The sequence below is a fragment of the Terrapene carolina genome, unplaced genomic scaffold, assembly GCF_002925995.2.
Source record: "Terrapene carolina triunguis isolate 2854851 unplaced genomic scaffold, T_m_triunguis-2.0 Scaffold131, whole genome shotgun sequence".
NCBI lineage: Eukaryota > Metazoa > Chordata > Testudines > Emydidae > Terrapene > Terrapene triunguis.
The window spans coordinates 86,742-112,112 of record NW_020664482.1 but is presented as its reverse complement, the minus strand read 5'-3'; the positions used below and the strand labels follow the sequence as shown (position 1 = coordinate 112,112).

The window sequence follows — 25,371 nt, the reverse complement described above, 5'->3', positions numbered from 1 at the left end:
CTGCAATAATGGTTATGGAATAGCCTGAGGCAGGAAAGGCTTCTTGCTAGCCACCCCATTAATGGAGGTTGGTTTATACCCTGAAACAACGTACCCTGGGAATTCTGTGATTAGTTAAGTAGGTTTATCATAATTTCAAGCTTCTACTTACTGAAGCAAAATCATTGCGAACAGTGTACTGGCACTCGAGACAATACAGTTTCAATCTTCTGCCCCCATTAGGGCTAGGCATTGGGAACTGTCCTGATTCGATCTCCCGTCTTATTTAACAGCTCTGGCAAGTTACACATGGTCTCATGTTGCTCACTCACCTTCTACCCTGCAAAAAGTATCCCTTGCTGAAGCAACCTGTTTGCTTCCCAGACAGCAAAACGGAGCAAGGCGCTTGAGACTTCAGGATATAGCATCTCAGAATACTCATATTTCCAGTTTCCACCACATCTTAACAAGAGAAAAAGCTTCTACTAGCTCTGTGTTGGAAGCAGGAATAGCAGTTCTGGTGAGGTGGAAATAGGAAGAGCAGAAGAGTCTGAAGAGATCTGAAAGGCACAAACCTCAGTGAATTCCCCGAGCATAGCCCCTGAAGTTGAGATTGGAAGGCTCCAACCAACTCAAAGTTCTATAAATAAAATGCCATCTACGACAAGGATAATGCTGTTGGAGAACTCTCAAGGGTTAGACAGTTTCTGCACGTTGTGGATGAGGACAGCAATGGAATTTTGCTCCAATGACTGGGGCTTCATGTGCCTCAGACTGCATGTACCCAGAAGCTTTATTCAGGAACAGAAGAGACTGCACACAAGATAAAAAAAGGCTTAAAATCCACTTTAATAATGCATTCCTGTAACATTCCTCAGACAAACTCAAACTTGTTAGTGGGACGATTACAGCTCGTGTTCAAACAATTTACACTAAACGAAAATCTTGTAGTAGTTCTACACAATAGACAAGCAAGATTAAGGTTATACAAACAATAGTTTCAGTTAAGTCTTCAGCATGAGATACAGTATCTTTGTCCAATAGATTGTACTTTACTACCAGTAAAAATAAACAGCGGTACAACACATATCAAAGATCCATTCAATCAAGAGCCTTCCAGCCATTCAGGCTGCACATGACGGTCCACTACTTTAAAGAAATAAATGGTCCAGGGAAAAAGTAAAAACTACAAGTTAAAAAACATAAAACCCTCCTGGTTTCACTACATGATGGGTCATTTGGAGCTATATAAATTTACAGAGCCGCTGAGGGCTGCAAAAGATCCAAGTGCTGCCTTAGTTCTCCAGAGACTTGCCTGTGCTCTCAAAGGAGCCGTACTGGACGAATGCTAATACTCCGATTGTATCTAAGTTAGTCTCAGGACTGCAGCTGCATGTAGGAAACTTGGAATGGTAAAGGCATCAGGGTTCTATCGGGTCTTACTTTTACTGCACAGCTACTGAAGCCTCCCAGAATCCACTTTTCACATTGAAATTATAGGAATGCACCATATTAAATTTACTAAAACCTTTACCAGTCAGACTGCACTCCCCTTTTCCTAGAGTGGCTTTGCCAAAGCAGGCCCTAATTAAAACTACCATGAAGAGTCACCCCCAAGTAGAACCCTATGTGGCCTGCCAAGATTCCTTTCCTCTTTGGGGGGGTTGGTAGGGGGTAGCTTAATCCTGTTAGTATCGACGACGTTTGTTAGGGCCAAAGTCCCCCCCAGGATTTCCTCTGTTGAAGCCAGGCGGGTTTCCTCCCATAGCTCCAAGTCCTTCCATTGCGCTGCCCTGGCCAAAGCGATCAGTGGGCGGTGGCGGTGTCTTGTACAGGGCGAGAGCGCAGAAGAGGCAGAAAGGAGAAAAGACTTAAGTTAGAAGCAATTCCAGTCCACCTGGGTCTGATCAGGACTCCGCAAAACCAAGTGACTACCAACTCAAGTCATTAAGTAACTGGAAAGCAGCGAGTTCAAAATCTTCCCTACTCTATGAATATAGAGCAAACTCTTAATTCCAGATTTACTGAGGGGAGTGCCCCAAACCAAGACTGGACTGACAGGGATGTGATCTCAGATAACTAAGTACCACAGGAACAAAGTCAGCGTCCCCACAGAATTCAGGGCCAAGCATACTGGAAAATAGCAGCACAAACCCATAGACTAATGCCCTGTAGTGGACTGTCTGAGTAATGCAATCTGGGATCCTGAGAATTTCACAATTCCACCATACTCCCCCAAACCGAACACCATTCCTGGACACCCAGCCCCAATCATCATTCAAACTACAAATGGGGGTGATCAAGGGTTTGGAACCCTGACACATGCTGCCAGTGTTGCTGAGGATTTTACACAACTAGGGGTAGTAAAATGGCAGCCCCCCCTTGTACTCTCCACACAGAAGAGAAAGGGTCTGGAACAGCCTTGCTCTTGTCCTGCAGGCCACGTTCTCACAGGCCCTACTTGAGGGAAGGATTGGAACCACTGTCAGTGCCAGGAATGGGTGAATGCAGGACCTGCACCTTATCAGACCAAGCAGCTGCTCTGGGACACAGGGCTCCATTAACTCCCAGCACCAACATGGAACCAGTATAAGCAGGGTTGGCTTCCAAAGCAGCCTATAAAAGCCTCCTGGCCTCTAGAAGTCCCCCCCCCCCACACACACACACACTCACCAGAGACAATATTTGTCCTCCTTTTCAACAGTGTACCTAGACTCCCCTCCTTTCACTCGCTTGCCTATCCCTTTCACATTTCCCCCTCACTGAATCCATCCTCTCCCCATCATCCAATCCACCAATCTCCCTGCCCCTTTACCCACACAAACTTGGTCACCACTTGAAACACTAATGTTATCACAAGAGAACTGAAGAAGTCTCAGATAATAATATATGCTACATTGGCAACTAGAGCAACTGCATGACCTTATTTTGGTAACCTTTGTCCTCTCCCTCCCATCCCCTGGCCTGCCTCCCCCAATGGTCACTAGTCTACAGCTTAGACTGTAAGCTTTCTGAAGCAGAGTGTCTCTTATTTGGTATGCAAAATACCTAGAACTCTTTAGACACGAAATATTTACTCAGCTGCTATGCTCATGCTGCAGATGTGATACCGTGCCTCAGGCAAGAGCAGAGCTTTGTGGAGCAGATGGGAGAGAAATATAGAGGGAAGACATGGCCCGTTCTGAAGCTGTCACATTAAAGCCTTGTAGCCATCACTGGATATTATCAAAACCAGATTCTTTACAAGCTAATCTAGTTCAACCCTCTTAAGAGTCATCACCATTCCCACTCCATTACCTTCCTAAGACTAAATTACTCACACAAACTTTGTTAAACTAAAGAAACCCCAAACATCTGAAAGCTTAGAATTGAAGTGAAGACATGCAACAACCTTAACTTTGCCTCTACAGCAACCTAGCTTTCATATCTTTGTTCCTTACATCATTTTTATAAAGGCTTTAAGTAGTCCACATACAATGGCTGTGGCTATCTTATTAGGCAAATATATTGCCTTGATACAACTTGCAGATGTAGTATCAAAAATATGCACCAACAAGCACTGGTTTTATATATGGTTTCATACTCGCCTACTTGGTGGTCCAGTGAATCTTAAAGAGTGGAGGAATAGCTATATTTAGTATGCTGTTTGTTCAGTTAGAATTCAAAAAGTGAATATATGGACTGGTTTCATTATGTGTGGACATAAAGGCAAAAGTTGGTATAGCCACTGCCTGATTCAGAGTAAAGCATTCAAGTTTGTGGTGACTGCTGAGGTAAAATGTGTGGATGGATGACTGCCTGATTTGCTTTTCTTGTGGCCTTGTTGCTGAAGCACAGTTTGGCTGCAGAGCCTTAATTCTGGATTTCTAATTCATGGAATTTTTAACCTTCTGGTACTGATAGATATTCAACATTAAGAGTTTTTATCTGACATTTCCTTTGGGTTTTTGCATTTTTAAATGGTTTAAAATGATACTGATGGAAAGCAAGGAGCAGGATACCTGAAGAGCTCCTAAACTTTATAGAGCATTTAGGGAGAGGCGGGGAGGAGAAAAGTCAAATAACTATGAGAGGCTATGAAGCCCCAATGATCCCTCCACTTATTTCCACTTACAGGGAAGTGCGGGGAAGAGAATGAAAATTCCCCAGCATCCACTGCAGAGGAAAGATACCAGTGGAAAGGACAAAAGGAGATACTGCCATAGGCAAGATAGTGCATTCACAAAATTGACTGCTGGTGATGGGGGGAGGGAGGGGTGTCTCTTTTTTCTCCCAATTCTTCCTCCCCATCTCAAAACAGTCACAACGAAAAGCCTCCATTAACCATGGTTTTTCATTTTGAAGGCTCTTTGCAAGGAAAAGCTACCATTTAGGCAGGGAAAAATAAGCAAACATAGGTCTCCAGTCATTCTGTGCCCTTTAATGGTCAGACTTTCAGAAGAGCTCAGCAACCCACACTGTTCTCACTTTAGGGGGATTCTCCATTGTTCTCAATGGGAACTGCTAGGTAGAAAGCTCTTGAAAATTTGAACCTTATAGTCTGCCAGAACCCAGATCCCCAATTCAATGAAGTTTCCCAAATATACCTTTCCTCACATAAAAGATCTGTCACATGCAAAAACTGTTACTGAGATCTTTCAAATACATTTTAGGGCAAGTTATTTTTGAGGTACAATATGACAGAAAAGTGTTAGGAATTCTGATTGAGTCACCTCAGATTGGGGCAACAAGTTCCATGCTGGCCACATATCATATATGAACAATGACCTCTGAGGATTTGAGAGGGGGCCAAAAAGCAGGTCTATGATGTAAAGCAAGTCTCAGCCTTACCAACAGAAGCTACTAACAGTCTCCATAGCTAGCCCCACACTGTACTCTTTAAAACGGTTCAAAAGAGAGTAGCTAGAAAAATAATGCTGCAGATACATTACCATTCCCATGGCTCCATCAGGCATCATAGCTCCAGGACCAGCTGCAGGAGGTGCACCGGCGGGGACAGTGGTGGCACCCATAGCCCCTCTATTGTTCATACCTATGGCACCTGAAAGAGAGATCTGAAGAATATTCCTGGCAGAGACATAAGGGAATTGGGGGACACGTCTCATAGAAGTGAGACAAGACCTACGCAAGCTTCCTGCTGTGTTCTATCCCAGAGAGGGAGTCCTAACCAGTCAGGCTGCCATGCATTTATCAGATACAATGGTGAACCAAGCCTAACTACCCTTGCAGTCAAAACTCAGATCAACCCAAAAAGCACAGATAGCTGACAGCCATAAAGATCACATTTCAACATCTATTAATCAGCCAATACACCTTTTTTCACTGATTTCTGCCCAAGTAGCCTAAAACTGAAGATTGTGAACTAGAAATAGGGAAATACAATCAATGGGTTATACTTATTAACCATCTGACCTTTTTGTTTGCTGAGCTCAGCATCTCTCTGCATATTTTACCTATTCCTAAAGTAGACACAAGTCTCCTTGGGAAATCTTAATTCCACTTGGACTCTACCTACAATTTCACCTGAAATTTCTGCTTACTGAGCTAAGCCCTCTGCAGACATACCTTTCCACCTAAAGTAATTTCATTACTGTATCCACCAAATTCTTCTCACTTTGATGCTGTGAACTGTCACATGCTTTAAAGACTACTTTATATAAACTTAGGAGAACAGACATCATTGGTAAGTTATTTACAGCAAGTTTTAAGTGTACTAAATATGGAATTAGCAAAATGGAACACTCCAAGAGCAGGTCAAGTGTCTGCAGACAGGGGAACTGAACACGCATAGAAACAGAGCAGACAGATAACCACAGGCAGCTCTTACCTCCCATGCCCATCTGTCCCATGCGCATATCCGGTGGCTCCCTCTGAAAGAGAGACTTATTTCACACCACATTGTTTAAGACATTGTCTAATATAACTTAAACCCAGAGAGTTTCAATAGACTTTATCATTGAAGACTGGATAGAAAAGTCACTCCCTAGGAAAAGTTGCAAAGGAAAATGAACCATCCAACCCACTATTCACTGCTGAACAAATAAGATCTCAATTTAAAGGTATAATTCTGCAGGATAGTTAGCCACCTGCACTGTGAAACATCCAACAGAAGCAAAGCACTGTGCAATTTTAAAGCACAAGTGTTGGTATACAGAGATGTCTGATGCCTAAGTAGAGAGATCTGACATTGTTGGCTGCTCAGACTACTGCTAACACAAGGTGAAATTCACTCTACTACCTCACCAAGGTCAGGAAACAGCATACTTTTAAAAAGGAATGCAGATGCTTTTGCTATTAGCATAGGCTAGTGAGCCCAAAAAGGAGCTATTCTGCTTCAAAGCCAACAGTGCCCCCTTACCCCAAGAGCAGTTCACAAGAAGAAGCAGAGCCAGTTTCATTTTCCCTCATTTGTATGCCCAGGACTACTATTTATTATTTGAATTGCAGTAACACTTAGAGGCCCCGATCAGGGCTCCGTTGTACTGGGTACTAGGCACATAGTTTAGGCCTGATAAATCCTGTACAGAAACTGTGTACAGGATTTAACTATTTCAGTTAGGTGATGATTTTGTACAGATAAACCAGGATACCCTCTAGTGTGGATACAGTTATGCCACCTTTATACCAGTATAAGTGAATCCATATTAGAGGGCTGCATCGGTTTCTAAAAAAGAGTTAAAGCAGCTCAAAAACGGAGCAGATCATCCCACAGAGACCATCTCTACTCCAAGGAGCTTACATCTAATGATATAACAAAACAACAGGGGGAGATAAATGTGGGAGAACATAGGAGTGTAATCATTGGGCTTCAGAGTCAATATTAACGAGATCAATGTGGACCAAGGAAATTCACAGTCACTGTTTCAAACTGTCTGCAGCCTCAGGAAGACAGTACTGCATCAGCCATGCTGTTTACACTTGGAAAGTTTTCTTCACAACAACGAAGAAAAGAAACATCAAAAAAACCCTGGATGTCATGTAGGCCACATAAATAGTTCAACCTGCATGCATACAGTCCACTTGCCATATATGACACCACTGCTTTCCACCCTCTGAAAGCCCATTCCAAGCTATTAGTATAAGGCACTGTTTACAATTTCTAGCTCCCATGGTTCGAGGTGGCAGCTATTACAGCATCAGAAATAAAATAGATTAAAAGCAAGGTGGTTTCTGAAATGAGATTTTAAGAGCCGATCTTGCAAACTGCCAGAGCTAGAAATGAGTGAATTCCCAATAGTGTTGTTTTTAGCCCTATTGATCTGTGAAACATGTGGCCTTAGAACTAGTGCTACTGGTATCAAGGAATCAGTTATTAGAGACGTCTGCCATTCTAACGCTTGGGGAACTGCAGTACCCAATATCATTGTGAGGTAACTTGACAAGTACTGATTTTTAATGGCAACCACACTGTCATGCCAACAGTGGTCCCTAAACTCAGCAATGTTTAGACAAACTGCCAAGACGGGATGCAGCAGTCTTCAGACCAATGTTATTGTGGCCAGGCAAGTGACTCCTTGTGGGGCTCTGCAGAGATCTTCATGAAAGAAATTTTTAATCACTGCTCCAAGAATAGGACCTGTTAGCATGTGCTCTGCTGCAAAGCAAGACTGACACACTCTGGGTCCTACATGGACAGCAGCAGGAAAGTGAGTTCCCATGAACAGTTGGATTTCCCATACGTATAGTCCCAGACCAGGGGACGGCAACCTTTCAGAAGTGGTGTGCCGAGTCTCCATTTATTCACTCTAATTTAAGGTTTCGCATGCCAGTAATACATTTTAACGTTTTTAGAAGGTCTCTTTCTATAAGTCTAATATATATAACTAGGCTATTGTTGTATGTAAAGTAAATAAGGTTTTTAAAATGTTTAAGAAGCTTCATTTAAAATTAAATTAAAATGCAGAGCCTCCCAGACTGGTGGCCAGGACCTGGGCAGTGTGAGAGCCACTGAAAATCAGCTCGTGTGCCGCCTTCGGCATGCGTGCCATAGGTTGCCTACCCCCGTCCCAGACAAAACTGCATTCAGGTGAAGTTAAGACAGAGTACATACCAGTAATGTAGGATAAATTACATTAGAGATGATGTAATTATCCCAAAGCCAATCATTAAAAACACCCCCAAGCCCCCCTGAAATTAAAGATTGAACAAAAAAAAAAAGGGACACACAGTTAAGGCACTTGAACAATCTTAATTCTGCCTGTAGTGAGACCATGTAATAACCATGAGTATGGTTAATTTTAGTGTTTGTGATCCTCAACAAGATCAAACTGATTTGTAAAAAGACAATCCCATCCCCATCTTATTGTGTTACTTGTACCTCCATACAAAGGTACTCTTCTATAGAAAATATATGCCCAGTTATATTCTTATCAACAGAAATCCTGCCCTGTGTCTGGACAACTATCCTTCTGACAGAAGCCATGTGTGAATCAAAAGGTAGGAGAACTCATACCGCATCAGCAAAATTCCCTTTAAAGCCCTCTTGCTGGCGTCTCATCATCTCCTCCTGCTGCCGCCTCATCTCCTCCTCACGGCGCCTGCGTTCTTCCTCCTGCCTGCAAGGAAAGGATTCTAGAGTCACTCAGCACAACATAAGCAGATTCTGTATCACAGGGGCAAAGTGCTACACGGTAGGCATTTGTCAGCAGTAAAGATGACACTGTTCTTCCAGACAAGTGCAGCATTAAGCCCTTCAATATGATAAATTTCTACAACTCATGAAAACTACAATTATTTCTCATCCCTTTCAATTCTAGTGAGCTTATTAGAAAAAAAATCTCAGTCAGAGAATACGCTAGGCTTCTAAACAAATGCTATCCATACGTAATCAGGAAACATTAGCCAAGTGGTTCTCAAGCTGTGTTCCACAAAGAACTGGTCTGAAGATCTTCCTGGTGGCCTACAGATTTACCTTGAGAACCAAGCAGTAAGACCATAAAGGAGTTGAGAGAGGAGAGAGTCTCTCATATATCCTTAGGTGACAGGAAGAATGAAAAAGTTGAGGCTAGGGCAAGAGTTTCCCCACCTACAGTGCTAGAGCAATCAGAGTTGCTGCAAAGACACCTGGCTTTTGTATATACATCTGAAAGCCAAGCAGTAAGAATCCAAACCTGAGTCTATCAGTGAAAAAACAAGTACTAGTCAGTGTCCTTCAAGGTCACTAGTATACCCCCTAAACAATCCTGCACCCTAAACCTACTGTAAACTTTGCTTATGGATGAAGATGACCCAACAATGTTTGGAAATGATATTGTTAAATTGTGTGTCCAACTGCTCTGGATAATGCTCTAGCCCCGGTCTAAGGGGATGCATTTAATTCACAGCAATATGAATGGCCAGCACCTCCCTTTACCTGAGCTCCAGCTGTTTACGTTTCTGCACTTCTTGGTTATGCAGTTCCTCCATTCTCCTTAGTTCTTCCTGGCGTCTCATTAAGTCTGGAAGAGGTGACAGTAGAAGCCAATCACTGGGCCAATTGTCATTCCCTCTGCAGGCTGCTAGGTGACCAGACTAACATTACCTCCCCCAACTTCCGTGAATCTCTACCTGAACTTAACTTACCAGTTCGTTTCCATACCAGGGGTAGCACATTAGTAGTTTTTCTAGCCTGAGCTCATTGTGCACACCAGGGGCTCCTTGCAATCCTCCACCCTCCCCCAAGAGGTCCCTGGGTGCTACCCTTACATCCCCCTTTATTTTAGTGACTCCATGCAATTCCCTGCACTCCTTCCTTCGTGACTGGGGTTCTGTGGGGGCCCGCCCATTCCTTCCTTCCCCCATACCAGGGTCCCATATTCCCTCCCTGCACGCCTGAAGTTCTGTATGGTCCTCATTTCCTCTCCTTCCATAGCAGGGGCACCCATTCTCCTCCTATGCCAGCAGCTGTGTGTGCACGCCATTTCCACTTCCCTCCATGTCCTCGGTTTTCCACAGGACAGGGGTTCTGTGTGCCCCCATACTATGGTCCCGAAATCTCTCTATGGTGGTGATCCTGTGTGCCCCTAGTTTCCCTATGCCAGGGGCTGTCTGCCTCATTCTTTTCTCCTCATGCTGGGTCTGTGTTCCCACCTGCCCCGTACCAGGATCCCACAATTTTCCCTGCACTGCCAGGGTTCTGTACACCCCCCATTCCATGGGCTGTGTGCAGGCTCCAATTCTCCCTCCCCCCCTGCCCCGCCCCTTTATTATTTGTCTGGGAGATAAGTCATTCAGCCTGTCAACATGTTAAACTCTACTGGGAGGGCACACAGAGATGAGACACAAATATTTGGTTATACTGGAAAGTGTGAAAGAGTGCCATTCAATCAATCTAATCTATGAACAACTGCAGAAGTGCTTGAAGCTATGGCTGTACTAAACAGACAGTAGGGGTTATGGGTGTCCCTCATTTCACTTTTCAGATTTCCAATTTCCCCCAAAATGAGTAGGGTTCTCACCACTGATATATAGGACATTCCCTGGGATTTTGAAATTGATCAAGATACAGCATTCACAAGTTACTGAATTACAGACATACACAAAGAAATGCCATCAAGTTAAGTCAGGGGTTCTCAAACTGGGAGAACTCAGGGGGTCACGAGGTTATTACGTGGGGGGTTGCGAGCTGTCAGCCTCCACCCTAAACCCTGCTTCACCTCCAGCATTTATAATAGTGTTAAATATAAAAAAAAAAAAAAGTGTTTTTAGTTTATAAGGGGGGTCGTACTCAGAAGCTTGCTGTGTGAAAGGGGGCACCAGTACAAAAGTTTGAGAACCACTGAGTTAAGTGTATGGCCTCACAAGCGTGGCCAACTAGGACTCTATAGCTGCCATCCTACAGAAGATAGCAGAACAGAAGTCTGTTATGCTGTACAGCAGATCCATTTAGCTTGCCAGACAGTCATTGTCTATCAGTAAGACATCCATCCCCAGGCCCATCTTCAGCCAACACTGGTCTGGTTACTGTGCTAGACACTCTTGGCTTTAAGAAGAAATCCTAAGAGTGGTCTTGGGCCAATGTTTTATTGGTCTTTGATGATCTTGGCTCTCACCTTGCCTCATGAGCATAACTTGGTGCTCATGGCGAGCTGCTTCCATCTCCATTTCCAGCTTCTCACGTGCTTCCTTGATGTTGCGGTCCACCTGTTCTTGCTGCTGCTTTTCCATTTCTATTAGAGCCTTCCAGCGCATGGCATACTCATACTCAAAAGAACCAGGCTGTGCAAACCTAGGAGGCTGTTCACGCTCCCTGCAGGAGAACGGGGAGATAAAGAAACGTGAGCAAAGCCAATGAGGAAAATAAAGATTCATACAAATGAAATATGAGACATTCTAATTAACAGCTACAAAAGGGAGCGATCAGTAACACACTTAGAATATCTTATCCAAGGAGCTGCCATCTTGTCAGCCTGACACAGAAATAGAATTCTAACTGCAATGAACGGGAAGCTGCTCTTTCTGCATCTTGCTATTTTCCAGCAGAGGATCCTATCTGAAGCATTGGCATATCTTCTCCCCATCACTGAAGAAAGAAACTAAAAGGTAGTCCTAGTTACTCTCCGCCCTTCACCCACCTCTCAAGTGTAGGGACAACTACTCATGAAAAGTTCAGCTGCCTGAACAGAAATGGTGCTTTCTAGAGGCATGCAAAAGTTAGTAAAGAAACACATATTTAGGATTAGAAGAGAGAAATGTACTAAGGCAATAAAAAGAGCCTTTTACTAGCTTGTGAGGATGCACTCTCCCAAAGATTAAGACACCAATCTCTTGAATGGTCCACCACTAACACCCCTCTTCCTTCCTTAATGGACACATACTTGTGAAACTGCTGGTTTTTGATGACCAATTTCTCCGGCAGTCCCTCCTCATCATCATACTGGTCCATTGGCTCCACAGTGACAGGCCGAGGAAATCTGGAATGAAAAGAGACCACATGATTTCAGTGTTACCTAGACAATGGCTGCACTGCAGGCCAGCTTCTGTGTGTTTTTTAATCCTAGCTGGAGCTATAAAATACTGTTCTCTCTCTACCAATGAAATTTCAGAATAAGAGGGCCTAAGAAAACCATCTAAGACAATGACAGCCAGAATACAAGTGAAAGCCATCTTCACACCCAAGTTATACATTGGTACTGTCTGGGTTTTGAGTGTGACTTGTTTGAAATTGCTTCCACAATCCCTTAAGAACATAAGAATGGCCATACCGGATCACACCAAAGTCCCATCTAGCCCAGTATCCTGTCTTCCGACAGTGGCCACTGCCAGGTGCCCCAGAGGGAATGAACAGAACAAGTAATCCATCCCCCGTCACTCATTCCCAGCTTCTGGCAAAACAGAGGCTAGGGACACCATCCCTGCCCATCCTGGCTAATAGCCATTGATGGACCTATCCTGCATGAATTTATCTAGTTCTTTTTAGAACTCTGTTATAGTCTTGGCCTTCACAACATCCTCTGGCAAGGAGTTCCACAGGTTGACTGTGCATGGTGTGAAGAATTACTTCTTGTTTGTTTATTTTAAACCGGCTGCCTATTAACTTCATTTGGTGACCACTAGTTCTTGTGTTCTTTCTTTAAAGATAGCTACTTCTGAGTCCTGAATCAGCCAGTGATAGTTACTAAACAAAGATGTGATACGAGTGAAGATTTCCAAACAGTCTGGGCAGAGTCCAAAGACCCTCCAATTGTAGCCCAGTTGTAGTGCACCATTGGCTTCTCCCAGACATATACTGGAGAGGCTAGCACAGAAAAAGAAAGATTGAACTGAACTGAGCTGCTTTCTGAAGTTGAAGGTGTTTGTGTACTGATCTCAGGGTATCCTAGCAGCAGAATGAAAGGTGCCATCTACAAACCTTCTGGAACAAGGCAAGGTATGCAAGGATGATGGTAGTGAGGGAACAGGGACAGCAATAAAATGTTACTTAGAGTAAGTGGATTATAAATCAAACGCAATATACCCTGTGCTTTAATAACTGCTGTTACCAAATTAACTGACTTTTTTTTTTAAACCCAAAAAGGAAAAACCAACTAAACAGTCGGCTCAGCATTCCCCAAAATAGCGACCCAGCCTAACCAAAAGCATTGGAGAGATGGGCCTTGTACCATAAATAAAAGGTTCGACTCACTGGCTGTTGGGACCAATGGGGCAAAGCACATTCCAGATTTAGTTCCACTCCTAAGAATGCAACACCACTCCCAGAAGGCCATTGAAATCTGCAGACCTGCTAGGTGCCCCGGAACACTCATGCATGGAGGCTAGTGTGCTGCAGCCAGAACAAATGCACGCATGCACACAATTTAGTCATTTAAACAACTGAAACTGAATCTCTGCCTGCTGACAGGATTGGGTGCAACGTTCTATCACAGAAGTACCCACTGCGAAACAAAAGCCTATTTCCATAATCAATTCTGGGGTGATCCAGACTGCACAGTTAACATACACAAGCTTTATTCACTTGCCAGCCATACTTTAAGAGGGGAGGAATAGCCTTTGCTTCTTCAGGACTACTTGAACTGCCCAAAGAAGGCTTTGTCTATGAGGAACCTCAACAGCAGCAGCTCCCAGATTAGCATACTCAATCCCATGGGCAGCCTCCAGGAAGCAAGGTGGTTTTGAACATAAGCCTGTGCACAGATTTATTCTAACATGGTCCAGATATGAGACAGGAAGTTTGTCATTATAGAACTTAAGTTTAAGTACATACTGCCTTCTGCCTGCCCCATAACACTAGAGTGGGGCTATGTGTGGTAATGCATCAGTGTTTCACAAGCCAGCACCCGCCCTGGCCAAGCTGTGCACTTTCCAGAACAGCACTTCTCACCCGCCTCACTTACGTGGTTAGCAGGAAAGACCCTTCACTACATCTGTCCAGAGCTTTCCTAGCAGCAGGTTTCCCTGAAAACTCCACAATGCCTTTCCCAGACGATCTTCCTCTGTCATCCACAATAACCACAGCCCTTTCCACCTGGCCGAACACAGAGAAGGCCTCCTCCAGGAGCTCATTTGACACAAACTGAGGCAAGTTTCTGACAGTCAGTGATGCGCTGTGGCATGCGAAGCGCACTCTTAGCTGCTTCCCACGGAGAGGCATGTTGTCTAGTTCTACCTTCGCAATCTCGGCTAGAGTGCGAGTTTCCTGAAGACAAGAAAGTTATTAAAATTTGCAGTGCAGTATGGAAACATGTTTCCTGCCACAGAAGCAGAGGACAGGGTCACTAGCCTGTCTTTCCCTGGACAAGCACTACAGTGAGAAGAACAAAGAACTCTTTATACCACAAAGGATGCCTTAGTAATGTTTGTAATAAAATAAAGTCTTCTGACCATTATCCAAGGTGCCCGTTAAACTAGTTCAGGGAGCACGTGTGAAGTTTGGGGAGAGAAAATAAAAAGAAAGCAGATAACATCAGGTACAAAACTTAAAAGGAATGTTGCAAGGATTACAGACAGTAGCTAGGAGTTAATATTAGTTAAGCACACATCTATGAATAGCACTAGGATCACAGCGAGAACTGCTACTTTCCTGATTCTTCCCAGTAGTCTAGTCTGATGACGGACACAGGAACTGCTCAGTATATGAAAGTACAAGAAAGGCAGGAGTCTTTCAAAATCTTAAGATCTGTTACCCGACTAATGACTTCTTGGAAAATATGCAAACTTGCATTATATACTCATCTCCATAGTACTTTTAAAAGCTTCCAGCTTCTCACCATGCTGCCCATCTTGTGTTTCAAGACAAATAAGCATCAAGATGGTTCCTTCCTGTTTCTTGATGTTCAATATAAGCAAAACACTTGTATGGGACTCAAAATATAGGTTTTGTCACAAGCACAGCTGTTACCCCAGTTTTACATCTTCCTTTCCTAAATGGGATGCCAAGACACTAGTTTGGAGGATGGGCAAGACCTTATTCCCATGTCTGGACTAGCTGTCTTGAAATAAATTAAGTATCCTTGTTTAATTCATATAACTGTAAGGCAGCTAACCTGCTGTATAATTCAAAATATTAAAAATCTAAGAGCCAACCACCAGACAGGTACAAGACAAAACAGAGATCAATTTTCAACTAAGAAGTGAATATGGGGGGGAGGGGGGGTCACGAAGAGAAGGGGGGAGGAGGAGAAGAGACAGGACAGAGGCAACCTCAGCTGCTATTTCAGTTAGTACCAAGCAATTTTGCTCTAAGCTACTTCCCTCAATCTGATCAACTAGAGACCCACCAGGCTCAAGAATGTCCATCACTAGCAGTAATTATAGATGCTGGTCTTTGTATACAAACAGCTTCCTCACACCCATCAAGAAAGATGATGAAGTCAATGACTTCCATCTAAAGGTACCCTGCTTTTTGCCAGTTTCACCTGTAACAACAAACTTGTATCTCCTTTCTCTCCAGCCACAATGAGACCTTAAAGGCACTTGCATATTATGAATGGCTGGAATTGCAGTGAAGCTGATTGGCACCCATACTCTCCCTCCGAACAGGCTCCCATCCACACTAGCTGCTTAGATTGGTTCCAATGTATCCCATACTCCAGATCACCAGAATTAATTTTAAACATCTATGTGAAGATACCAGCTTGATTAGCAAAATATGTGAACATGGTTACTCTTTCCAACGAGCACCACTCTCCTAATGTCAGAGCGCTAACACAGGACACCCCAAAGGTAGCAATAACGACTCACCAGCCTGATAAATCCAAAGCCTTTGTCCTTGTGTATGAAGACTTCACCTGCCTTCCCATACTTTTCAAATAACTTTCTCATCTCCTCCTCAGTAATATCTGGGGGCAGGTTCCCCACAAAGAGGCGGCTCCTCTGGGTGAATGTCTTTTCACCAGGTTTCCGGAAATTCTTCAGGTCAATAGTGAGGCCTTCATCTGAGGGGAATAAGGTACACAGTCGCTCTACAATTGGGGGGATAAATTCCACTATGTTACATCACAGCGAGCATAAAGACATACAACAATAGCTAACTCCACCCACTCACCCAAGTCTCAAACATCTCCAACCAACTCCATAGCAACAAGGAGACAGTATTTCAGCATGGGCCAACATTCTGATGAAAGATGAAGTTTGCAGGAACTGCACTGCTTCGTAACAAGGCATCGGCCACTATGTGAGGCAGAGCCCAAAGCGGGAAGTAGGGACCTTGGAGGAATGCAGCAGCCTTCCTAACTTGACTATTGCATCAAAAGATGCTTAGTCCACAGTAAGAGTAGCTATGTTCGGCACGTGGACTTCAAGACCACAGCTTAGCTATCTACAGAAAAGCTGCAGTGTCATAGGCTGCTAGAGGATTATCATCCTGGAATGAATTCAGAACTCAGCAATGATTCAGGAAAACAAACATTCAAAAGATACTTACATTAATAAGTCTTGCCTAGTACAACAGATGCAAAAGGGGGAAAAAAAGCAGATAACATTTCAGCCACCTACAGCCTGGGAATGCACTAGAAAGAGTCTGGAACCCAGACCCTATCTCCAAGCTGGAGAGAAAGCAGCTGGAAGCTATAAAAGCAGCAATATGGATGGGACCTCAGAAAAGTCAGCAAAGTTAGTCAAAGTCTATATTCAAGTAACACTCAGTGGCAAAAACAGAACCAAAAAGCCAGCAAATTAATGATAAATCATAAAATATAGTGAGGCAGGGAGTATGAAAGTGCACAGATACAATGGTGGGAAAAAATATGCGAAGTGCTCTGGCTTATGGTCTCAGGCAATAATCACAAAAATGGTATTTTGAGATGACCTGTAAGACACATGAACAGGGACTTGATCTCCCATTGTCACTCTATTCAGCTTTTAATGGGTGAGATTAGAATGCAAGGGTAAAACTATCCCACTCTAGTAGGGAGAAGGCTGGCCAACCACTTTATCACACACACCACTTAAGCAGGTCTATTTTTTAACAACACTTGTGCTTTGAATGTGGAATCTACTACATAACATAACTATCAAATTAACTGATTTATCATTGTAACCAGACACCCTCCCAGTCATCCATAAATGGCAGCTTCAGACCCTCACCACTACATGCTTCTGAACCATTAAGTTAGATATGTTAAGGCCCCAAAAGTCATTAAACCCCACTTCTCCAGCTCAAGATCACCATCACCAAAACCCAACAATCCCATAGAGCTCCAGCCCATATTGAACAAGGGTAAACTTTAGTGGATTGGACTTACTGGCACAGCAACCCTGACTGGTACTATTGGCCCTCTGATGCTGGAGTCTCAAGCAGCCAAGTCAGGAGACCACCTCGCTCAGAAGTTTTGATGTGATGTGTGATTTGATTTGATGTGTGATTGGGGAACACTACAACAACCTTCCTACTAGAACTGCATCTATGGTGACAGCAACTCTATCCCACCAGTACCTAGGAAGGACTGTGCTAGGTGGTCCTCTGGTACAGCGTTGGGAAGAAGGGTGAGGGCGAGAGAAAAGGAGGAAAGAGTGCCAGTCACAGACAAGCCACTTCTTTCTTGTAAAATCCACAGTGATGACACTGAAGGATTGGAGAGATCTGCAGTCCTCCAGGTAGTTATATTTACTGGAAGATCCTATAAGCAGCAAGGAAGGAATCTTTGAACATGCACATTAATGGCCTGATTCAGAAGCGCCAAAAATCTCAAATGAAGCCCTTGGAAACTGCCAGCATTCAACACATTTGAAAGTCAGGCCATAAGACAGGGGTGGCCAATCTGTGGCTCCGGAGCCGCATGCAACTCTTCAGAGGTTAATATGCGGCTCCTTGCAGTGCTGGAGCTACAGATGCTAACTTTACAATGTGCCGGGGGTGGGGGGTGCTCACTGCTCAACCCCCTGTTCTGCCCCAGGCCCTGCCCCCACTCCATCCCTTTCCTCCAAGGCCCTTGCCCCTTCCCCTGCCATGCCCTCGCTCCTCCCCCACAAAGCCTCCTGCGCACGTGAAACAGCTGATTGCGCCAGGCGGGAGGTGCTGACTGGAGGGGCTGCCGGCGGGTGGGAGGCACTGGGAGCTGTTGATGTATAACTGTGGCTCTTTGGCAATGTACACTGGTAAATTCTGGCTCCTTCTCAGGCTCAGGTTGGCCACCTCTGCCATAAGAGCAGAACTGAACTGACTGAAAGCCTAATCCTGAATGCAATCTCCTCTGTTTACAGATTTAGTAAAAAGCTCTGGGTTTATTCACAGGGCAAGGATTGGCAATAAAAAGTCCAGAGGAACTTGACAGCAGAAGAGGATCCAAACTAATCCTATCTCAAATAGGGAAAAGAACCTGTGACAGTTTAAAGTGAAACTTAAGTCAAGGCCTATGCTGATGGCACTTCAGCAGCCCAGAGGGCTACAACAACCAAGATTGACTTGTGTAATCTACTCACTCTGGCTGTTAGCCTGCTGTCCATTAGCAGGAATAGGTGGTTGTTGATGTTGTTGCTGATGCTGTTTTCTTGGAGCATGGTTTTGCTTCTCCATGTTAAAGCCTTTATTTCCTTGCATTTTTCCAACCTGAGAGCAAATACATCATCGGTTATATATCCTCAAAGTACAAACCAGCAACCTCCAATGCACACAACACTACAGCTACTTTCCTGGGCACAACCACAGACATAATTATCAGAACAGAAGTATTTCCAGTCTCTACAACCCCAGACACCTGGGGGAAGACACCTGGGGGAAACAGACAATATGAGGGAAATACAATTTGAACATAGTACATCTGATTTAAATTAACCTGTGTAGCCAATAATATTTCCAACTAAAGTGCTCTTTCTGACCTATTAGCCACATAAATACTGCAAAACCAAGAAGAGATCCGCCTTTAGTCGGTTTTCAGTCCTGATTCCGAGTCCTAATGCCAACCTCTGCAGTTATATTTTCCTATTTTTTAAGATCATTTCTCTCATGTTGCTATGTGAAAGAACCACATACATGGGGGAAAGTGAAATACATGTGAAGCACTCAAATGCAAAAAGAAAACTGAAAAAACTCTCTAAGCATTCAATTCTAATAAGATGTATTCCTTGTAACAGTAGCAAGTAAAAATTCAGGCCAGGGTGATTTTATGTTAACCATGTCCCTTTTTAAAGTACATCAGAAGCAGGAAGCATGCTAAACAACCAGTGGGGCCACTGGACAATAGAGATGCTAAAGGAGTACTCAAGTATGATAAGGCCATTGTGGAGAAACTAAGGGCACATCTTCGCTGGCAGCGCTTTAATGTGGCTTGTGTGGTCACGGCAGAGAGCACTCTAAAAAACCCACCTTCATGAGGGGAATAGCTACCAGCACTGGTGCACGGTCTACACTGGCACTTCACAGCGCTGAAACTTGCGGTTTTTTCACACCCCTGAGCGAGAACGTTGCAGCACTGTAAAGTGCCAGTGTAGACAAACCCTAAATGAATTCTTTGCATCAGTCTTCACGGCTAAGGATGTGAGGGAGATTCCTAAACCTGAGCCATTCTTTTTAGGTGACAAATCTGAGGAACTGTCCCAGATTGAGGTGTCATTAGAGGTGGTTTTGGAACAAATTGATAAAGTAACTGTAATAAGTCACCATGATCAGATGGTATTCATCCAAGAGTTCTGAATGTACTCAAATGTGAAATTGCAGAACTGCTAATTGTGGTATGTAACCTATCATTTAAATCAGCTTCTGTACCACATGACTGGAGGATAGAGAGCATGACACCAATTTTTAAAAAGGGCTCCAGAAGCGATCCTGGCAATTACTTCAGTACTGGGCAAACTGGTTGAAACTATAGTAAAGAACAGGATTGTCAGACATGTAGATGAACATCATTTGTTGGGGAAGAGTCAACATGGTTTTTGAAAAAGGAAGTCATGTCTCACCAATCCACTACAATTCTTTGAGCGGGGTCAACAAGCACGTGCACAAGGGAGATCCAGTGGATAGAGTGTACTTAGATTTTCCGAAAGACTTTGACAAGGTCCCTCACCAAAGGCTCTTAAGCAAAGTAAGCTGTCATGGGATAAGAGGGAAGGTCCTTTCAGGGATCAGTAACTGGTTAAAAGATAGGAAACAAAGGGTAGGAATAAACAGTTTTCAGAATGGAGGGAAGTAAATAATAGTGTCCCCCCGGGGTCTGTACTGGGATCAGTCCTATTTAATATATTCATAAATTATCTAGAAAAAGTGGCAAACAGTGAGGTGGCAATATATGCAGATGAAACAAAACTAGTTAAGTCCAAAGCAGACTGCGAAGAGTTACAAAGGGACCTCACAAAACCGAGTGACTGGGAAACAAAATGGCAGATGAAATTAAATGTTGATAAATACAAAGTAATGCACATTTGAAAACATAACCCCCCAACCATACACATAAAATGATGAGGTCTAAATTAGCTATTACCACTCAAGAAAAGAGATCTTGTGAATCATTGTGGATAGTTCTCTGAAAACATCCACTCAATGTGCATCGGCAGTCAAAAAAGCTAACAAAATGTTGGGAATCATTAAAAAGGGATAGATAATAAGACAAAATATCATATTGCCTCTATATAAATCCATGGTATGCCCACATCTTGAATACTGCATGAAGGTGTGGTCAGGCCATCTCAAAAAAGATGCATTGGAATTGGGAAGATTTGAAAAAGGGCAACAAAAATGATTAGGGGTATGGAACAGCTTCCATATGAGGAGAGATTAATAAGAGTGGGACTTTTCAGCTTGGAAAAGAGACAACTAAAGGGGGATATGATAGAGGTCTATAAATGATGGGTGTGAAGAAAGTAAATAAGGAAGTGTTATTTACTCCTTCTCATAACACACGAACTACAGGTGATCAAATAAAATTAGGCTAATTAGGCAAAACAAAAGGAAGTATTTTTTCCACACACTGTAGAGTCAACCTGTGGAACTCTTTGCCAGAGGATACTGTGAGGGCCAAGACTATAACAGGATTCAAAAAAGAACTAGATGAATTCATGGAGGATAGGTCCATCAATGGCTATTAACCAAGATGGGCAGGTATGGTGTCCCTAGTCTGTTTGTCAGAAGCTGGGAATGGGCCACAGAGGAGGGATCACTTGATGATTACCTGTTCTGATTACTCCCTCTGAAGCACCTGGCATTGGCCACTGTCAGAAGACAGGATACTGGGCTAGATGGACCTTTAGTCTGACTGAGTATGGCCATTCTTATTTTATATATATTATGTTTAGTGGCTGTTATTTTGATGGTTAATAGAACTTATATAAGATAATCAGACTTCAAAAAAACAAAAAACAAAAAAACCCAGAAATATTTCTCCTAATGATACTGTTTGCTATAAGCATCTGTGCAATCAGTACTGGTGTTTTAATGCTTAGAAAGCTGCACCATAGTACTTGTTTAACTAAAAAGTTACCTTGGGCATCCACGTTCATTTGCCACTAATTACTTCCATACTAAGTTTGCTCCGTTTAGAAGTGTTGGAGAGGCCTAACATAAGAATGGCCATACTGGGTCAGACCAAAGGTCCATCCAGCCCAGGATCCTGTCTACTGACAGTGACCAATACCAGGTACCCCAGAGGGAGTGAACCTAACAGGTAATGATCAAGTGATCTCTCTCCTGCCATCCATCTCCACCCTCTGACAAACAGAGGCTAGTTTTACCCATCCTGGCTAATAGCCATTAATGGACTTAACTAGATAAATTCATGGAGGTTCTCTTAAACCCTGTTATAGTACTAGCCTTCACAACCTCCTCAGGCAAGGAGTTCCACAGGTTGACTGTGCACTGTGTGAAGAATTTCCTTTAGTTTGTTTTAAACCTGCTGCCCATTAATTTCATTTGGTGCCCCCTAGTTCTTATATTATGGGAACAAGTAAATAACTTTTCCTTATTCACTTTCTCCACACCACTCATGATTTTATATACCTCTATCATATCCCCCCTTAGTCTCCTCTTTTGCAAGCTGAAAAGTCCTAGCCTCTTTAATCTCTCCTCATATGGGACCCATTCCAAACCCCTAATTATTTTAGATGCCCTTCTCTGAACCTTTTCTAATGCCAGTATATCTTTTTTGAGATGAGGAGACCACATCTGTACACAATATTCAAGATGTGGGCGTACCATGGATTTATATAAGGGCAATAAGATATTCTCCGTCTTATTCTCTATCCCTTTTTTAATGATTCCTAACATCCTGTTTGCTTTTTTGACTGCCGCTGCACACTGCGTGGACATCTTCAGAGAACTATCCATGATGACTCCAAGATCTTTCCTGATTAGTTGTAGCTAAATTAGCCCCCATCACATTGTATGTATAGTCGAGGTTATTTTTTCCAATGTGCATTACTTTACATTTATCCACATTAAATTTCATTTGCCATTTTGTTGCCCAATCACTTAGTTTTGTGAGGTCTTTTTGAAGTTCTTCAGTCTGCTTTGGTCTTAACTATCTTGAGCAGTTTAGTATCATCTGCAAACTTTGCCACCTCACTGTGTACCCCTTTCTCCAGATCATTTATGAATAAGTTGACTAGAACTGGTCCTAGGACTGACCCTTGGGGAACACCACTAGTTACCCCTCTCCAGTCTGAAAATTTACCATTTATTCCTACCCTTTGTTCCCTGTCTTTTAACCAGTTCTCAATCCATGAAAGGATCTTCCTTCTTATCCCATGACAACTTAATTTACCTAAAAGCCTTTGGTGAGGGACCTTGTCAAAGGCTTTCTGGAAATCTAAGTACACTATGTCCATTGGATCCCCCTTGTCCACATGTTTGTTGACTCCTTCAAAGAAGTCTAATAGATTAGTAAGACATGATTTCCCTTTACAGAAACCATGTTGACTTTTGCCCAACAATTTATGTTCTTCTATGTGTCTGACATTTTTATTCTTTTGTTTCAAGTAATTTGCCCAGTACTGACATTAGACTTACCGGTCTGTAATTGTCGGGATCACCTCTAGAGCCCTTTTTAAATATTGGCATTACATTAGCTATCTTCCAGTCATTGGGTACAGAAGCTGATTTAAAGGACAGGTTACAAACCATAATTAATAGTTCCGTAATTTCACATTCGAGTTATTTCAGAACTCTTGGGTGAATGCCATCTGGTCCTGGTGACTTGTTACTTCTAAGTTTCACAGTAGCAGCCGTGTTAGTCTGTATCCGCAAAAAGCCCACTTCATTGGATGCTCAAATAAATTTGTTAGTCTCTAAGGTGCCATAAGTACTCCTGTTCTTTTTGTTACTGCTAAGTTTATCAATTAATTCCAAAACCCCCTCTAGTGACACTTCAATCTGTGACAGGTTCCAAGTTGGTCAAAGTGGTTGTAAGGTAACCAGACAAGATATTTGTAATCATTACACAGCATGCTCAAACTATGCATTCAGTCAAAAGAAGTTATTTTACTCATGAAGCACCACACATTGTACTAGGAGCTGCAGACAGTTCAAATATATACCAAAAAACAAAACAAAAAAAACCTGCAACTAAAACCTGGTTAGCAGCTTTTAGAATGCATAAGACAGAATGAATTGCAACTTGGATAATTCTCCCGAGCTGGTGCATCTACGGAAAGTAAGTGTGTGTGTGGCAGGGTCAATGGAGGCAGGAACATGAGGGGTAGAGGGCTATGCAAAGCGGTAAATTTATCTGCAATCACCTACAGAAAGAATGACAAGCGGGGTACTGTGCCTACAAGAAGCATAAGGGGAGGTAGTAAAAAAGCAACATATAATTTGTGAAGCCACCAAGAAGCACTGGCACAAATAAGTCGTTTACTTACAGTTAAGTGAGGAGCCGCGCAAAGGCAACCGGGGGAGTTGCGTGGGAGACAAGGAGCAGACAAACAGGCGGGATTAAGGCAGGTTTGCGATGCACCGAGTGGGAAGAAAAGGGCGAGTGTGTGTGAAAGCTAGCGAGGCTGGAGGAGAAGCGTGAAGAGCGGGCGGGGGTGACGGGGCCGGGCGGCACAACAGCCAGGGAAGGAGCGGAGGGGGGCCCACGAGGAAGTGGCACCAGTTTATCCTGAAGTGGGACTTCAAAATGAAGTTGAACCGGTGCCGCTTCGCGCGCAGCCAAGGCCTCCCGCCGGCGCGGCGCGGCCCCGCTACGAGCCGCTGCTGGAGGCGCATCAGCCGGACACCACGGCCTCGCCGCGCGGGCCCAGCAGGGCGGAAGGCTACCGGCAGCCGAGCCCACGGGAGCCCGCTCCGCCCGGAGCCTCTGCCTCCCGCGCCGTGGGGTGGGGCCGTCCGGAGCCCGGGGTACCGCTCACGGGCCGCCGCCGCCGCCCCCAGCCTCACCTGTTCCTGGGCCCTCGCTCCCACAACGGATTGCGGCCTTCTCGCCTTCTAGTAGCCTAGAAAAAAGAGCGCGTGCGGCCGGAAATCGGACAGCCTAACCAGCTACCCAACGCCCGCCCGTGTTGCTGCCCCATTGGCCAACCTTCTCTTCACACCTTCCGTTCAGTGGCTCATAGCAGTGCCAATCCCAGAAGGAATGGAGCACGGCGGGACCAAAGACGAGATCGCACCTCTATTCGGAGTTTATTGGCTGAGCAGTCTTCGCAGCCCGCGAAACTAGCTGCCACTCATCCCCTCAGGCACCAAGCTTAGGTGAGAGGCGAGGTGGGGACAAAGGAACGAAGAAGCCAATCCCTGAGTGTGCGCAGGCGCATTGAGATCGGCATATGCGCAAGCGTCGAGCGTGGGGATGCTTAAAGAGACAGTGCTGCAAGCATTGCCCAGCGTGCTGTCAGTCCACTGCAGCGAATGCGGGGGCCGGCGCCGCGGCCCCGCCCGCCCCGAGCGGCGGTTGAGCTGGGACCGTTCCTCCCGGCGCGAGCCCGCCCGAGCAGAGGGGGAGCGGGCCCCGTGGGGGGTGGCTGGGGCCTGCCTGTCCCTGAGCCCTCAGGGCGGCGCCCCGCCCGCTGCCAGCTTCGGCCGCCGGCCCCTGTGTGCTGGGGCGGGAAGCCGCGTGGGGCGCCCTGACCGCTGGGCCGGAGGGTCGGGCGGGGGTGTGACCAGGGCCGCTTCTGTCCCACACCGCCATGGTCCCCGGGGAGCGCGGCCCCGCTCGCTCGCTCCCGGCCGGTCCCTCTCCTACAGCGTGGAGCAGCTTCAGCTGCCCCCTGGGAGGCACCTCCTCAGGCCCCGGGTTAGGCCCCATCCCTCGCCTGGGCATTTCCTACTGGCTCGCTGCGGGGACTCCTGCCCAGCATCTGGCTCTGCTCCTGCATTGTCTGGGAGCCCGGGCCCCCGTCGGGGGTTCTGGAGTCCGCTAGGTGGCAGGGTCTGTAAAGTTAGGGTTTGCAATGTAGATCCTAAGTCCTGTTTGTGGGGTAAATGGGAGCTAGATCCACAGCCCAGCAGCCAGGGATTAAATATCAGCCTGCCTCAGAGAGCTCATAGTTGAGTGGTAGGCAGCAGGGGCGGGAGATAGAGAGGATACTAAGGCCAAAAGGAGCCTTGTGTTC

General features: G+C 44.7%; 1 protein-coding gene across 3 annotated transcripts; it reads right to left on the bottom strand.

Moving 5' to 3' along the window:
• Positions 1-806: 806 nt before the first annotated feature.
• NONO (non-POU domain containing octamer binding) lies at positions 807-24,299 on the bottom strand. Of its 3 annotated transcripts, none has more exons than XM_024199218.2 (11): positions 24,200-24,299; positions 18,316-18,442; positions 15,637-15,857; positions 13,791-14,092; positions 11,775-11,870; positions 11,010-11,206; positions 9,332-9,416; positions 8,432-8,534; positions 5,807-5,849; positions 4,911-5,020; positions 807-1,805 (listed from the first exon to the last, which is right to left on the bottom strand). In XM_024199218.2, the coding sequence occupies exons 2-11, from the start codon at positions 18,431-18,433 to the stop codon at positions 1,668-1,670; spliced, it is 1,413 nt and encodes a 470-aa protein (XP_024054986.1). In that variant the 5' UTR covers positions 18,434-18,442; positions 24,200-24,299; the 3' UTR covers positions 807-1,667. The 3 variants fall into 3 exon arrangements, with proteins under 3 accessions (XP_024054986.1, XP_024054989.1, XP_024054988.1); XM_024199221.2 differs by having other exon boundaries at positions 15,637-15,830; XM_024199220.3 differs by lacking the exon at positions 24,200-24,299 and adding an exon at positions 23,680-23,800.
• Positions 24,300-25,371: the final 1,072 nt, after the last annotated feature.

What these genes read in the sequence shown, in the direction of transcription:
- NONO (XM_024199218.2), bottom strand. Translation starts at nt 18,433, where the DNA reads ATGCAAGGAAATAAAGGCTTTAACATGGAGAAGCAAAACCATGCTCCA. An exon ending in CGTAAACAGCTGGAGCTCAG is followed by an intron (nt 8,535 to 9,331) that starts GTAAAGGGAGGT and finishes CTTTCCTTGCAG; the next exon opens with GCAGGAGGAAGAACGCAGGC. An exon ending in GGGACAGATGGGCATGGGAG is followed by an intron (nt 5,021 to 5,806) that starts GTAAGAGCTGCC and finishes TCTCTCTTTCAG; the next exon opens with GTGCCATAGGTATGAACAAT.